Source organism: Magallana gigas, chromosome 8, assembly GCF_963853765.1.
Source record: "Magallana gigas chromosome 8, xbMagGiga1.1, whole genome shotgun sequence".
Classification (NCBI taxonomy): domain Eukaryota; kingdom Metazoa; phylum Mollusca; class Bivalvia; order Ostreida; family Ostreidae; genus Magallana; species Magallana gigas.
The window spans coordinates 23,200,543-23,215,577 of NC_088860.1; the positions used below are offsets into that span (position 1 = coordinate 23,200,543).

Sequence of the window (15,035 nt, forward strand, 5' to 3'; positions counted from 1 at the left end):
GAAGATAGAAGGAGATTTTCACCTTTACAGAATCTTTTTTAATTTCAAAGATTATGGGGTTTTTTTAAGATTTAGAATATTGTTCTTTTAGTATATGCATGTACATAGACTGAATCAGAATCAATACCACGCCGTCAGTATGATTGATGGTTTAATTAAAAGTACTGGAAACCGCATTCATGCAGGAGTGGGTGTCATCAATGGAAAACGATTGATTAATGAAAAACTCTGTGTCTTTGAAACCGAAGTTCTGGAGCAGTGATCACGAAAAAGTTAAAACAAACATGTGTATATGTAAGCTATGGGTAGAGGTTACTACAGTTTTAATATACTTTAATTTATGCCCCAAATTAATCAAAATTTTAAGAAAAAATGTAAAGTCGACCTGAGATTTCTTCTTATTTTGTTTAGAAACTACAATTTGAAGCACTTCATCTAATTTGATCTTATGCTTTTCATGCCCCGGTACACACCGTTTATAACCAAGTTATGCATGTACTTATTAGTCTTCATTAAAGGAAATCTAATAAATAAACTTTACAAGTTCTTGACTTGCCAAAATATCACTTTTCTAGAGTAAGGGTGTTTGAACCACATTAAAAATCTTAAATCTATAATCTGACCCAAGATATCCTTGATACATATTTTGCTTATTTACTCGATATTTTTTTTTTTAAAAACCCTAGGGTTCAAATTGTGTTCGTTCAAAAGTATGAACAATTTCCAAGATTTCATCATTGAAACGACCCCTCTGGCTTATCAGGCTCCGATTTCACAAAAAAAACTTTAGTTTTTACCTAAGTTTAAACTCAAATCCTGAGAATTTACTCAGTTGAGATTTTTCTCAAATTGCATTTCACAAATCAAACTTAGTCATTTCTCAGCTGAGTTGAATTTTTTACTTAGCTTTCAAGAATTGTCATTGTCACAAGTGGCCCCTTATAACTTCTCCTGTTTTTTTTAAGTTGTTCTCAATAAAAACGATCGTCTGCTTATGTTTTCAACAGAGGAAAATCGGATTAAATTAACAAGAGTCATAAAATGTTCATAAGTCATGAAATGTACACTTTGTTATGCTAAGTATAGATGACATATCTACATGATCTTATATGTTATATAACAAACAAAAGACCACATTAAATACATTATGGTTACCTTAAAATCATTAGAAAGTAGAATCACTGCACAGTTATTCCATTTAACACAAACAAATGAATTAGTTCCCTTTGTTTACATGTTTGTCACGGGAGATAACTCCGCCAAAATTATAATTTTTTAATGAAAGAAATATTTATCAAACCTGCATGAAACATTGCATATTCGCTGATTATTGAGTGGAATAGATCTAAGAATTGAACATTAAGGACAATAAAATACTGAATTAATGATGTTAATGACATATTCATATTTGAGATTTGACTTAAGTCTGCTATGGAGGTAACTTAAGTTTTTTTCTCAAAGTGAGTAAAAAACACGACTAAGATTTTTTTGTGAAACGCAGATATTTGAGTTTTCTCAAATTTGAGAAAAAACTCAAATATTTGAGAAAAAACTCAGACTTAAGTCTGAGATTTGACTTAAATTTTTTTTGTGAAATCGGAGCCAGGTTTTAATACAGGGTTAAAATGTGAGGTTTACGGGGATTTTGCGGTGCGCTTTTACCCCAATGAACCACAATGAACCCCAATGATACCGCAATGAACCCCAGTGATGCCACAATGAACTTTGAAATACCCCAATGGTACTAAATATGTGAATATCTAGATGAAATTCAGCGTGTAAATCAACACCGTATACACATTTTTTGTTCATTTTGACCATTTTTGGGAGTTGATTTTAATCAACTCTCCTATGCAGTTACTCAGACAAACCGAAAGTGAAGCAGTGTTTGGACCTCAGCACAAATCATTGCTGCTGACAAGACTTAGTTCTTGAAAATAATTGATAAATTCGATGTAATGTATGCTAAAGCATTGTTTTTCAAGGAAACTTATTTCTAAATACCTTGAAAATAGTCAGATTTTAAATGGTACGAATAATTTAAATATTTTTTGTAGTCGTATATATTCCTACGCCAGAGTTCAATATAGTCTCGTTCAACTCGACGTTCGGCTGTCTCCGTAAATCCTTGTCGGAGATTTGCGGTGTCAGCCGAGCGTTTGGTTGAACGAGACAAGAGTTCAATATTGCTTGGATTCATACAATTTTCGAGAAATATTTTTATTACTGATACATAGTTTAATTGAATTAATTTTATCTTTAAATATTATTTAACATGATTCTTATGGGGGTTTCACGACATTCTTGTCGAAAAAGTCAAAAAATTCAAATTATAAAAATGTGCATTATTCAAATTAGAAACTACAGGTACTTTCATGCAAAATAACATATCATTGATTTTAAAATAAATAAACATCGACAAAATTAACTCCCGTCAGTTCTTCAGTACTTTGATTTTTTTATTTGCTTGCTTAATCTATTCTTTCAAATTGAATAAAGAACATAGGTAATTAAAGATTACAAAGCTCACTGACACGAGGCATCACCGTTATGAGGCATCACTTAAATGATACCACCATTTTCATATCATGTGAAAAATATAGATAATTATCTTTGATACTGGATACTGTGGTCATCGGAAAATAATTTCCTATATCATATGATACAATATTGTATGATAATCATAGTTTTATGTTTTCATACGGCACTGAATCATATGATATAACATTGTATCAGGATATGCTATTGTATTATAAAATATGATGCTATCTTGTATTGTCTTAAATTATTGAATAATATCATATAATACAATATAATGAGATATATTATGATAAAATATTGTTACGATTCCTGGGTTGAGACTATATCATCATTTTTTTTAATAATTTGTGTGTTGTTGAGACTTACTTGTTTTATTTACATGGTTATATAAATCCTTTTATTCCATTAGAATACAGACTTGTTTACTTTAACTTTCGTTCGGACTAACCGCCATGCTTGCGGTATATTACGGACTATGAGCCCGATGTTTAAAACTATTTAAGCTCTTTATAACAAAATAATGACAATCGAAATGAACGATAATAATTGATGTTATTTAACTTTATTAATAGTAATTTTGTATTATAATGTAAAAATGTTAAATGTCATGTATTTTATGTCGGTACAACCAATCTAATTAAAATTAGACCTTTCATCTCGCTCTCTGTTATATATGGATACCGCTCCTTTCACGAGCGGTATCCATATATAACAGAGAGCGAGATGAAAGGCCTAATTTTAATTAGATTGTCGGTACAAAGTTATCATAAATTTATTATGAGAGTTAGTTGACGCTTATGATGTTGACGTTGTCAACGTCTCAGCATCAACATAACAAGTTAGGACATAAAAAGACGGTGTTTTGAAAGCAAAGTTGAGTTGACGGTGAAGAGCAACTCGCTTGACAGTGGTATGTATTAACATTACCAAGTCTTTCTGCTATTACTAAAGTAATACAACTTTTGTATTAGGGCGTCCTGGATTGGTTCGTCGCTATACTTATAGGAATTAATCACGTTGTACCAACCGTACTGTATAATAGTAATAATTATAGGTGTTTTTATATGGAACCATTCGTTCCTTGGAATAAATGGTAAAAAACTTTATACGGAGTATTTATATTAGTTTCGGCAAATTGAATATAATAAGTGAATCAACGATTTCTATAAACTGTGACCAAAAGTTAATTTTTTTTAACCTTGACGCAAGATAATAATTAAACAGCGACCCATAATTAAGTTTAAGCGATTACCCGTACCCTCGGTTCGTTACAATATGGTATCAAATAATACGATATCATATGACATGATACATAACAAAATGCGTCGGGCAATATTTCGTCCCTCGGGGGCTAATATAATCAATGTTGCCCGAAAACACAGTCAACATTTGTTTTGTTATATAAAGAAACAAACCAAAATTAAGAAAGTAATTGAAAACAGATCGCCATAATTTTCTCGGCTCAACAAAGAATTCACGAATTCAATTCTGTGCAAAGTTCATTTCCAAAATATCCTCAGCATCAAACGGTCACTGGTGATATTCTGCCGACCGAAAGAATTAATATACAGATGTTCTACCTGATTTTACTTCACAGTAATTCGCAAATCCTTATATCCGTTATGATAGCAAACCGTCGCATTGCGCGTCCGTTGTTTACTTGCCTTGACTGACTGTCTATTATGACGTCACCTTGTTTTGGAGTCGCGAAGAGTTATTTACGTCATCGTTTACGAATCAACTAATCAGAGGCGATTATTTGAAATAGAGGGAATGTTCTCTAGATATTATTCCTAGCCAGTCAATATCAAAAAAATATTGACCGGTCAATATTTTTCGGACGAGCTAATATTACAATTATTGACTATTCGTCTATATAGAGTTATATAGTGAGAATATACTACTGAATATAACAATATAAATTATTTAATAGTATCATATGAAATTACATTATATGATATTGCATCATATGATTATAATATATCATATGATAATCGGTTATAATGTCATATAATACACAATGAAACATTTCATACAATATCATGTGATAGAATGATATTTTGTAAAATATCATAATACAATATTGTTTCATACAATAGTGTATCATATCATACAATACTATATTACAGGAATCATCTTATGTCATTTAACAACAAACACATCTACATGTATCAAGCAAGTTTGAGTGAGGTACGAGGTTTTTATTTAGCATCATTGTAATGGAGATCGGGTCTGTATCTGACGTTAGCCTTATGTTTCAAATCCAGAGTTCCTGATCCAGATCCATTAAGTTAGTAAGGACAATTTTTTCCAATAGTTAAACTACTTAAAAAAATACACATGCTCCAACATTAAGATAGAATCATTTTAAAATAAAACAAAACAAGTTAAAAATGACGCGGTTTCAAGCGAAATATGCACCGATTGCGTAGTCTTAGCTTAAAAGCCAGAAAAATATTGATGATTTCAGAGAGCCATGGCTGGGTGGCTAACTATGAAACAGACCGCCATATGTCACATTGCTGTTCAGCACAACTACTCAAAGTCCACGCTCTTGTTAAAATGGTTCTAATCAAGACCAAGCTCTGTATCTGAGGCGACATGTATCGCTGTTTTACACATCCATAGTAAATGTAATATATAAACTGTTTAAGTCTGACAAGATGTGATCAGAGTTTACCTCACTTTATAACCAGCTCCAAGAGCCTAACTCAATATAAGTTGTTCAAAATCTTACACCTGCCTAAGCAGGGCTACTCAGAGAAAATAATTCAAGATAGGCCAAAAACTTCTGGAGGTTGCCCAGTTGAGAAAGAGAGAGGGACAGAGCTTGGATGGCACATTTGAAGGAAAGCGCAGGTTGCTGTCAGTGACCGTCGTAAGTGGCATCTAATATTAATGTTGCATGGCATCAAGCGTCCTGCGGGACACGGAGAGTATGAGCAAGGATCATTAGTTACCCTGTTTTAAGGATGCAATTTTTTTCTTAGATATTTTTTGGAATAATATTTAAGATGTACTAATGTTGGTGTTGACTTTTGTAGATAACTTTTAGGTTTACGAAAATTCTAAGGTCAAACGGTGCCATCCGGTATATAGAAAACACAGTTCTAATTTATATTGATTATCAGCACTGTCCTATCGTATATCAATTCACTATTAACTTCACTTATGCATAATAAGTGATTTCTTTTATTTTGGAAAACCATGTAGATATTGAATTACAGACTATATATCTATAAAATACTGGGAAACGAGCACCTACACAAGTGATACAATCTAAAGGGATTTGGGAAATTCTGTATTCATTTTTGTTACCTTTCATTAACTTCATGAATAAAATTGGTTCCCTATCATAGAATTTTATTGACGTTAAAAATGCATCATTCATTCATTTTATGAATATTTTTAGTGTTGTCTAATGTTCGTGTAAAATTGAATCCTTTGGGGGGAAAAACAATCAATCGATCAAAGTTGTCCAGGAAATTGAATAGCAAAACGTACAAGGGAAGAGAGAGAACTTGGGACTAGGTTATATTTTTCATAGAAATGAACGAGTTATCCGTCTTGATGCAGGTCAAAGTGTCCTCGGAGATTACAGGCCTTTTTATAGGAGCCTGTTACTGCAATTTTTCGTACCATTGATAATGATAATGAAATTCGACACAGTCACCATTTTAGACTTCTGCCTTAAATATCTGTCTGAAATTAACGCAAAATAAATAAATTTTATTTTATTTCGTTTGTCATTTCTTAGACATTTCTACATATATAGGATTCATCAGTATTTGATTAAAAAAAAAAGAAGCCGCAATTCGGAACACAACAGGAGTGGGTGTCAACAATGGAAAACGATTGATTAATGAAAATCACTTTGACTTTGAAACTAAAGAGCAATTATCACAAAAAGGTTTGCCAAACTTATATTAACATTAGCTATGGAAGTTTACAACAATTTTGATATTAACTTTTACCACTAATGAATCAACATTTGAAACAAATGTTTCAGATATATTCAAGTTTTTATTTAATCTGTAAATAAGATGAAACGTGATGTCTTCATATTTCAATAAAAACTATATATATATATATATATATATATATATATATATATATATATATATATATATATATATAATGAAACAATTTTGATTCAAATCATCCTAAAAGATGATCAATTGTTTGCACTGTCCTATTGTAATACATGTAATTTTCATCATCAATTGTGCACACTTAATGAACATCTTCTGTAGTTATAGAAAATAGAAATCGAGCACTTAACTTGATGATAATTTCTAAAGTGGTTTAGGAAATATTGTGCGACCCCCCCCCCCCCTTCATTTCACTTCATGAACGAAATTGTTTGTTTTTTTCAATAATATTTTATTCATTTGATGAATATTAGATTTAGTCTTGTCTAAGTTTCTTTTCCAATAAAATATTTTGAAGAAAAATTAACGTTCGATTGAGGTTTCAAAAGCAATGGAAAAATGAAAGTTTACGGACAAGAAAAGGAAAATAACTCGTGTTCTGAATCTATATTCTGCAGCGAAAGAGTTTAATAATTGTCTTTTTATGCAGTTCAAACATGCTCTTTTGTAGGATCCTGTTAATTTCCGATGCCAATGATAGTAATAACTTTGCCGTATTTGACATACACATAATCATTGGTCGTGAATTTCTGTCTGTAGTTCACGCAAAATTAATGAGTACAATATAATAATTTTTGCCACTTACTTCCTGGACGTGTAATAGATTGTCAATATAAAAAGAAGTAGCCGGAATTCGGAACACAATTATGATAAAAGAAACGACTGAGTTATAGATACAAAAAGAGTTATTTGTTTTCTCTCTCTCTCTCTAAACTCGGATCACAACCTACAGGCGAAATTTTAGTGCACTTTCTATATGTAAACATTCTACAGGAAATACTCAAAAGATAAAGTACAAAGTTTAATTGGCGTTCTTGAGTTGGTCGTGTGTCGGTATAGCGGCAAATCAGCCACATTTAAGACCAATTCAGTTGATAAACGCTTGTGGTGAAACTTAGTAATTTTTTGGGTTAAGCAGCTTAGACGTTATTCACATTCTTTAGAGAGTATCAGCTCATCCCTGGCACGGTGAAGTGAACTCTCGGGGGCGGAAATTTAATAGCTACTACTAGTCTGGTTTCATATTGCTCATCAAGATGTTAAAAAAAATATCCCAGATATGCATCAGAGTGGATTGAGTGTTTTACATGATGCCTGTAAATTATAGGGTTGATAAATCCTTGATAAGACTCTTTGTTTATACCATATCTTTCTCAATTCAACATATTTTACAAGACAGTTTTGATTTTAAGTCATTTTATTTGATTGAAAGTTATAAAAGACATGTAAAATTACAAAAGTTAAAAATATAATCATTTGTTTTAAAAAGTAGATTCTGTAAATACATATTACGTTTAACAGACTAGAATTTCCTTGGACAAAGAAATTTACAATATGTAGCTCTTTTGAATATAAGAGTTTAATAATATCAATGAACTTGAATCTCATACCTGAATAACAGTGTAGAGAAACATAAATACATGTTTGTACATACATGCAACTAATTATAAATGCAAAGCGCGGTCGTTTTAACTGTTGACTAGTCTATACCATTTAGCATGTTGGAATATAAAATAAAAGTGAGTATATTTCGCCGCTGTGTTTAAAAAGTACAAAAGTACTTAATATCAATGAACACAAGAGTTGATAATTACAGAATAACAATACAATAAAATGGTAACCTGGAATGTACATGGATTTCTTTCGGCATAATAACCCTTACTCTTTACGAGAGCGTGTTGACAACTACGCAGGGCCTAATGCTTGTTTTATCCAAGTCACGGAGCACAACAGTTAAACAAAATAGATAATTAGAGTTCCTTGCTAAGTTCTCTTTCTCAAAACTTAGCGCAGTTCTTGGAACTTCCACGGAATTCCACTGGAATGTCCTTAGAAGCTGATAATCCATTACATATTTGACAATTTTTTCCGGGTCCGACACTCGCCATTCAAATCTGACCGTAGAACTCGATTCGGAGATTTTCTCGAAACTGAAAATTCTGTCTGCCGGAGAAATCTTCGTGACAGGTTCAAGGGGTGCAGACGTGGAGGTGATTTCGGACGGTGGTGGGGTGAAATCGTTGCATCTCTTAGGGGTGTAACTACTATTACACATTAGTTCGGATCTATTCACACTGAGCAGAATCTTATTGGACAGTGATGCTGGCGTAGTGCAGATTGCTCTAATTAAGTAATACTTGATGTCGTTTTTGATTCTCAGTTCGTTCAACCAATCGTACAGCCAGGTAATTTTACAGTCACAGTGCAGGGGAAGATTGTTAATATACAACATTTCTAGTTTGGTAAACTTGTTAAGAGCACATTCATCTAATTCGGTAATCTGGTTGTTTCCAATATTCAAGTTAACCAGAGTGTCGGTCAAACCATACATCTGTTGTTCGGTCAGTTTTGTAAGCTTGTTATTTTCTACCACAAGATATTCCAAATGCCTGTTGTTTTCAAACTGAAACTCTGGGATTTCCTTGATTCCGGTGCCGCTTAACTTCAGAATCTTTAGGTTAGTAAGTTTTTTGACTGCACCCCACATGGCTGTTTCGTCAAGGACAGTGTCAGCAAGAATCAACCGTTCCAAATTATTTAGCCCCTGGACGCTTTTCTCATTTAATACAAGTATGTCCGTACTGCCAGGAATATTTGTGTTTTCTCCACGAATATCTAACTCTTGTAGTTTCGGAGTTTTCAAAAATGCCCCTTCTTCTATGGTCTGGAGGTTATTATAAGAAGCATCTAAAAACTGCAATGAGTCAAGACCTTGCAAATCTCCTGATTCTATTTTTGTTAACCAATTCGAATCGATATTCAGGTAGGCCAGGCTACGCATATTGTAAAACAGTCCGTTTGGAATGTCTTTGATATTGTTGTGTCCAAGATTGAGTTGCTCTAACCTGTCCCATCTTTCTGAAGCAATTGCCCCTACACTGCTTTCATCAAGGCTGTTTATGTGAAGGCCAAGGTATCTTAGCGTATCCTGAATTCCTTCGAAACATCCAGACCGTAAAGTGGTTAGTCCATTATGGGAGAGAACGAGTTCTTGGAGGTTGTGAAGAGAAGAAAAAGCTTGGTAAGGGATTTCCTTAATTTGGAGGGAAATGGCGGAGAGATGCTCTAAAGAGGTAAGTTCGGCAATACCGGCCACGGGGAATGTTCGAATTTTCAGCTTTTCCAGCACCAGTCTCTTCAACATAGGTACGCGGTCTTTAAACGCATCGCTCTGAATGTACTCGGTATTCATGTTCTTAAACTCCAAAGTTTCTAGATTCATCAGACTTTGGATATCGGTATTGTCTCTTCCTATGATTGTCTGAGAGAACTGACTCAGTGAGAGTTTCTTGAGTTTTCTAAGTCTGGACACGGCAGTGTACGGTACGGGCGAGGAATTTCCATGGATGATTAGCTCCTCCAGATAGTCCTCTAGTCCCGCAAACGCACTAGTTTTGAAGTCGGATACAGAGTTCCTGCTTAGGTCAAGGATTTTGAATTTGATACCTTGGAACGCGTTGTCAGGAACCACTGTGATTTTGTTACATCTAGAGCAGTAGGTGGAGGAAGTTTGGGTGTTGCTGAACGTCACTTCCCGGAAAATTTCATCAGACGGGGTAAAGACCGGAATTGAGGTGAGTCCAGCATCCCGACAATCAATGACCCTTCCAGTGCTGTCCGATGGGCCCTCATAGCACGTGCATCCACTACCCGCTGGAGCCGGACAATTTTGACATAAACTGAGTTCACAAACGAGAGTTAATACCACAATAAATAACGTCCTCTTCATGTTGTTAGCGGATCTGAAATAAAAACAGAATTTTGGTTATCAAATATAGTCTCCGCATCAGGCATTGCTAATACTTGAATCACACTCCATATAAAGAAGAAATCTTACACAAATGTGAAGATATGGGACTAATGTCAATAAACTAACTGATTGCATTTTCCCTTTTTATAGAAAAAAAAGTCACAGGAATTAACGACGTTTTAATTATATTATCATTGGTGTTATAATTTGTCGTACGCAGGAAGCTTGTATTTTCTTAGCTGTCCGGAAAGAGGATATATCCGTACAGGATAAACAATTCTAACAGGGATATTTTTTGACCCACTTTTAATCAATGTCATAATTTCAAAACAACACAGTTTCATTATATATTAAAATGGAAAATAGATACAAAAAACCAAAATTGATGAAAAAAATAATAAGTTAAAATTTCTAAATAAATTAATAGATAAATTTACTTACGGATTAAGAAAAAATGTCCTTGTCTTTATAACAGCAGTTTGGGTTTTCTGGAAACAATGTCGATCAGGCTGTCTAAAATTCAGCTGGTTGATGTTGTAATGTCTGTAAAAATATGACGAATGAATGCGAGATGCCGGCTATTTAAAGCTTTTCACAGGCTTTAAAATTAGCTCTGCCATGAATCACCAGCCGTGAGTACCCCATACCTGAGCGCCCACGTAATTCAGGGAGGGACTACAGCCACAGGTAACAAAGACCCACCATGTAAGGCGCTACCGCTTAGATAGTTAATTCCAGGTTAGGGTTTAAGTCTTTTGTGCAGTAAATGCATGCACTCCTTTTCGTTCAGGAACAATGGTTTTCATTTGTCACAGTATTTTTTTTTTCATTTTGGCATTTTTTTTTCTTAAGAAACATGTGTACAAAATTGCTATTGAAAGAATTTTAACGACATTTTGCAAAACTGCGTCACAGTCCACCCCAGTGTGTTTGAAGTGTAAATAATACGGGGAAATTTGATATCTGAAGACAGCCTTTTTATTAGGTCGCTCTCGGTCTTTCTAGAGCAAATAACGCAAGCCACTTACTATCAAAAATACCTGCCATACGACTTTTTTTTCACAAAAATACGTCAGAATTAATAATACGCAGTAAGAATGTTTTTTCTCTTTCTAATTTATATCATGTTATTAAAATGGCGGACACCTTAAAAAAAGCTTGTCTCGACATAAAGTTTATCAGAGAGTCAACTTATGAGCCATGTGCAATTAATAAACAGCGCCAGATGTCTGTAGTGATTTTCTTCAGTGTTACTTCTGAAATAAGTTTGGTGCATGTTTATCGAAAAAAAAGAATATAATGTTTCATTTTTATTTAAATGATAACCTCTTTTCTTTGAAATTAATTTTTCAATTGAATTATGATTAGACCTTGGAAATATTTTCGAAGGAAGACTGTCATTAATAAATCGTATAAACAATACGGCATTCCTAACTGTATGCTTCAAAACACAACCATTTTTACGTTTAACACTATCAAACCCAAACCAAACTCCCGGAAACTTCATGGTAAAAATTTATCATTGCACCGCATAATATCTTTTACACGCGCGTGGGTGAGATGTAAATAAGATAATCTCCAAAAAGATAACAGTTCAAGAATATAACCTATCAATGCAACGAACACTGTAAGATGTGTGGAAGCTTAATTCAGGTCTTGCAATTTCTAAAACGATATTTCATGTCTACGCAGTTCTTTTTAAATAAATCTATTTACATATGTATTCTTAAAACAAAGGAAAAAGTGGAAATAGATTTTCGGAATACTATCTACATGACTATTATATAATAATATCTACGCATGGTTTAATAAATTCTTCCCAACCCGTTTTCTATGGTGATAAATAATACAAATGTCGTATAGAGATATCCAGCCAGTTAAAACCTCCGAAAACAGTTTGTTTTTGCTTTTTCAAACAAAAACGTAATATTCACAAATACATTTCACCGTTGTTTTTAAAAGTATTAAAAATAAAACCTTACCTGGCAGGGCTTATTGTGTATTATGGACAACAAACCAAATAAAGCAACTATACAATCATGTTGACAGGAAATTACTGCACTGTCATCAATCATTAGCCGTTGAACTAATTTTTCGAGTGCGTCAATGCAGGTCAGAGTCCGGCGTTGTTTTTTTATTCTTTTATTTCGAGTGTCACCAAGAAGGAAACACTTGCATTCAGCCGCCAAGGCTTTCTCTAAGTTATTTAAATGTTTTTATATTTCTTGCAAATTTTACCGTATTTTAGAAATTTTAATTCCTGTTCTCTTTCATTCTAACATGCTACAAATGTCTACGTTCGGCGTCATTCGATTGTATTAAAGAGAGCACTAAATTATTAAGCATAGAGACTTGAGGAAGTCTTCAAGCTGCCTAGAACGGAAAAGCCATCAACTAATGGGTAACAACTGTTTTAAAAACTTTTTATATTAATTTGAAACTTTTGCTTGAAAAAAGATAACTTTAAAATAATATTTGATTATATAATCATTTGCACGTTAAAAAAGTACACACAATCTGTGGCATTTTCTTGTGACATCTTAACACAGAACATTTAAATTATCTTGACACTGGAAAGTGTAGGTCGAAAAGCTGCTCATGTACATTTTTAATTACGAAATTGTGAGCAGCATAGCGGTGTATTGCCTGAATCTGTCACTCAAAATTTTACAGGAGAGAAAATCAAACTTATGGAAAATGTTCAACTCCCTCATACTTCGTGGGGTCATATTTCTAAGGTTCCCTTTATTATAATTATACTCCCAAAACCAACATAAGATATTTTGTCTCCCAATATAAAACCTGGAAAGAAGGAAACAGAAAATGTTCAACTCCCTCATACTTCGTGGGGTCATATTTCTAAGGTTCCCTTTATTATAATTATACTCCCAAAACCAACATAAGATATTTTGTCTCCCAATATAAAACCTGGAAAGAAGGAAACAGAAAATCAAACACTGCAAATAAATGTTTTGCACAAACAAACAAAAATAAAACTAAAGTGAAGCTTTTTTTCAAAATTTATTCCAGATGTAAGATAACCAATAACAAATGGTGTGAAGAGGTAGTACCATTTTAACAAGAGCTTGGTACTTTTGTCAAACAGCAATGTGACGTAGGCCTGTTTATTTCATTGCATGCCACTCAACCATGGCTCTTTGAAATCAAGATTTTTCTGGCTTTTGAGCTAAGACTACGCAAGTGATGCATGTTTCGCTTGAAACTGTGTCATTTAAAATTTGTTTTGACACAAGGAATAGATAGCTACGCCCTACTGAAAGTCCAAGGTCTTGTTAAGATGGTTCTAATATATTCACAGTATTATAAAGTATGTCAATAACATTAACACGTAAAAGAATTGATATTTTAAAGTATGTAAAAAAAAATAACATATAACACAATAACACATTATAACACGATAACACAATAAACTAAATTCCCAATGCAATTTCTTTATAAAACACACTCAAAGAACAATCTTTAACTAACGCATTAAATACATATGGAAAATATTTTTATGTTTTAACCAAAAAAATAATTTCAAAACGCAAAAAAAGAAAATTAATTGCGACATAACATATACTTTATTAACTATATATGCATACTGAATGTGTATTTGCGAGTTATATTAGCTATAACCATGGCGTTTTATTTTTAGGGTAATCTAGAAGAACACTCACATAAACGAGCAATAATTCCGGAAACACGTAACAGCTGAATAATTCCGGAAAGAATCAATTCCATGCACTTTGAAATTAAACACAGATGTGAAAACCATCGGTTTGTCTTATCTTATATTGCGGTGAGATAAACAATTCCAATGTATTTTTATACCAAATGGATTTGAAATATAGCACAAAAATTAGTGGTCAATCCTTTATAGAATCTCAAAAGTATTTTTAAAACCACCGAAAGGATCAAAGACTTTCAGGAATGCCGTGCTCCCGATTTCCATCGCACGTCCTTAGATGGATATGTGAAGGTCAGATCTTGAAAACTGGTGGTTCATTTTTTAAAGTTATATACCCAGATAAAATGAACTAAAATAAAAAAAAATTCAGCTTAAATACGTTTCATAGCTTGATTATATATAATTTTCATTTTATGATTGTTAACATTGTATTTTAAGATTCTAAATGCACACAGAGAAGAAATAAATTCAAAATACAATTTGGAAAATGAGCAGAAATGTCTTCTTTCAATGTTTCTAACATTATTTGGATGCACTGATATCAAATTCATGTTGGGATGTAAGATTTTTCTAAATTAAATCACCGTTTATAATTAATTCTGTGAGTTTTAATCACGAAAACTTCAAAGAAATAATGAAAGGAATGCAAAGGTTATTTGTACCTTCAAATCCTTTGTGATATGATTCTTTGTTATATTTAAAACCATATAACTCTTGATCTTATTCTTTATTTTTAAGTTTGCATGTTGAAAGCTCTAAACATTATCTCCATAACTAGAAGCTCAATTTTATCTTATTTTGGATATCCATTTTCATACGGTTGGGTGAGTGGGGGTGCTTAAATTCTAATATAACTAGTGTAATAGTTTACGTACATACTCTCTCTCTCCCTATCTATCTC

The 15,035-nt window shown here is 33.0% G+C and overlaps 1 protein-coding gene and 1 long non-coding RNA gene across 4 annotated transcripts; one reads left to right on the plus strand and one right to left on the minus strand.

Moving 5' to 3' along the window:
* Positions 1-3,387: 3,387 nt before the first annotated feature.
* LOC136270968 (uncharacterized) lies at positions 3,388-15,035 on the plus strand. Of its 2 annotated transcripts, XR_010708827.1 has the most exons (4): positions 3,388-3,451; positions 4,671-4,731; positions 6,299-6,451; positions 14,102-15,035. It is a non-coding gene; the product is annotated as an uncharacterized lncRNA (long non-coding RNA). The 2 variants fall into 2 exon arrangements; XR_010708826.1 differs by lacking the exon at positions 14,102-15,035 and having other exon boundaries at positions 6,299-6,610.
* LOC105329012 (carboxypeptidase N subunit 2) lies at positions 8,199-12,570 on the minus strand. 2 transcript variants are annotated; one of them, XM_011430114.4, is made up of 3 exons: positions 12,426-12,570; positions 10,885-10,986; positions 8,199-10,435 (listed from the first exon to the last, which is right to left on the minus strand). In XM_011430114.4, the coding sequence occupies exon 3, from the start codon at positions 10,420-10,422 to the stop codon at positions 8,359-8,361; it is 2,064 nt and encodes a 687-aa protein (XP_011428416.4). In that variant the 5' UTR covers positions 10,423-10,435; positions 10,885-10,986; positions 12,426-12,570; the 3' UTR covers positions 8,199-8,358. The 2 variants fall into 2 exon arrangements, with proteins under 2 accessions (XP_011428416.4, XP_034329957.2); XM_034474066.2 differs by lacking the exons at positions 10,885-10,986; positions 12,426-12,570 and adding an exon at positions 10,531-10,780.

Excerpts from the sequence above, each read along its gene's own strand:
- LOC105329012 (XM_011430114.4), bottom strand. The coding sequence starts at position 10,422 with ATGAAGAGGACGTTATTTATTGTGGTATTAACTCTCGTTTGTGAACTC.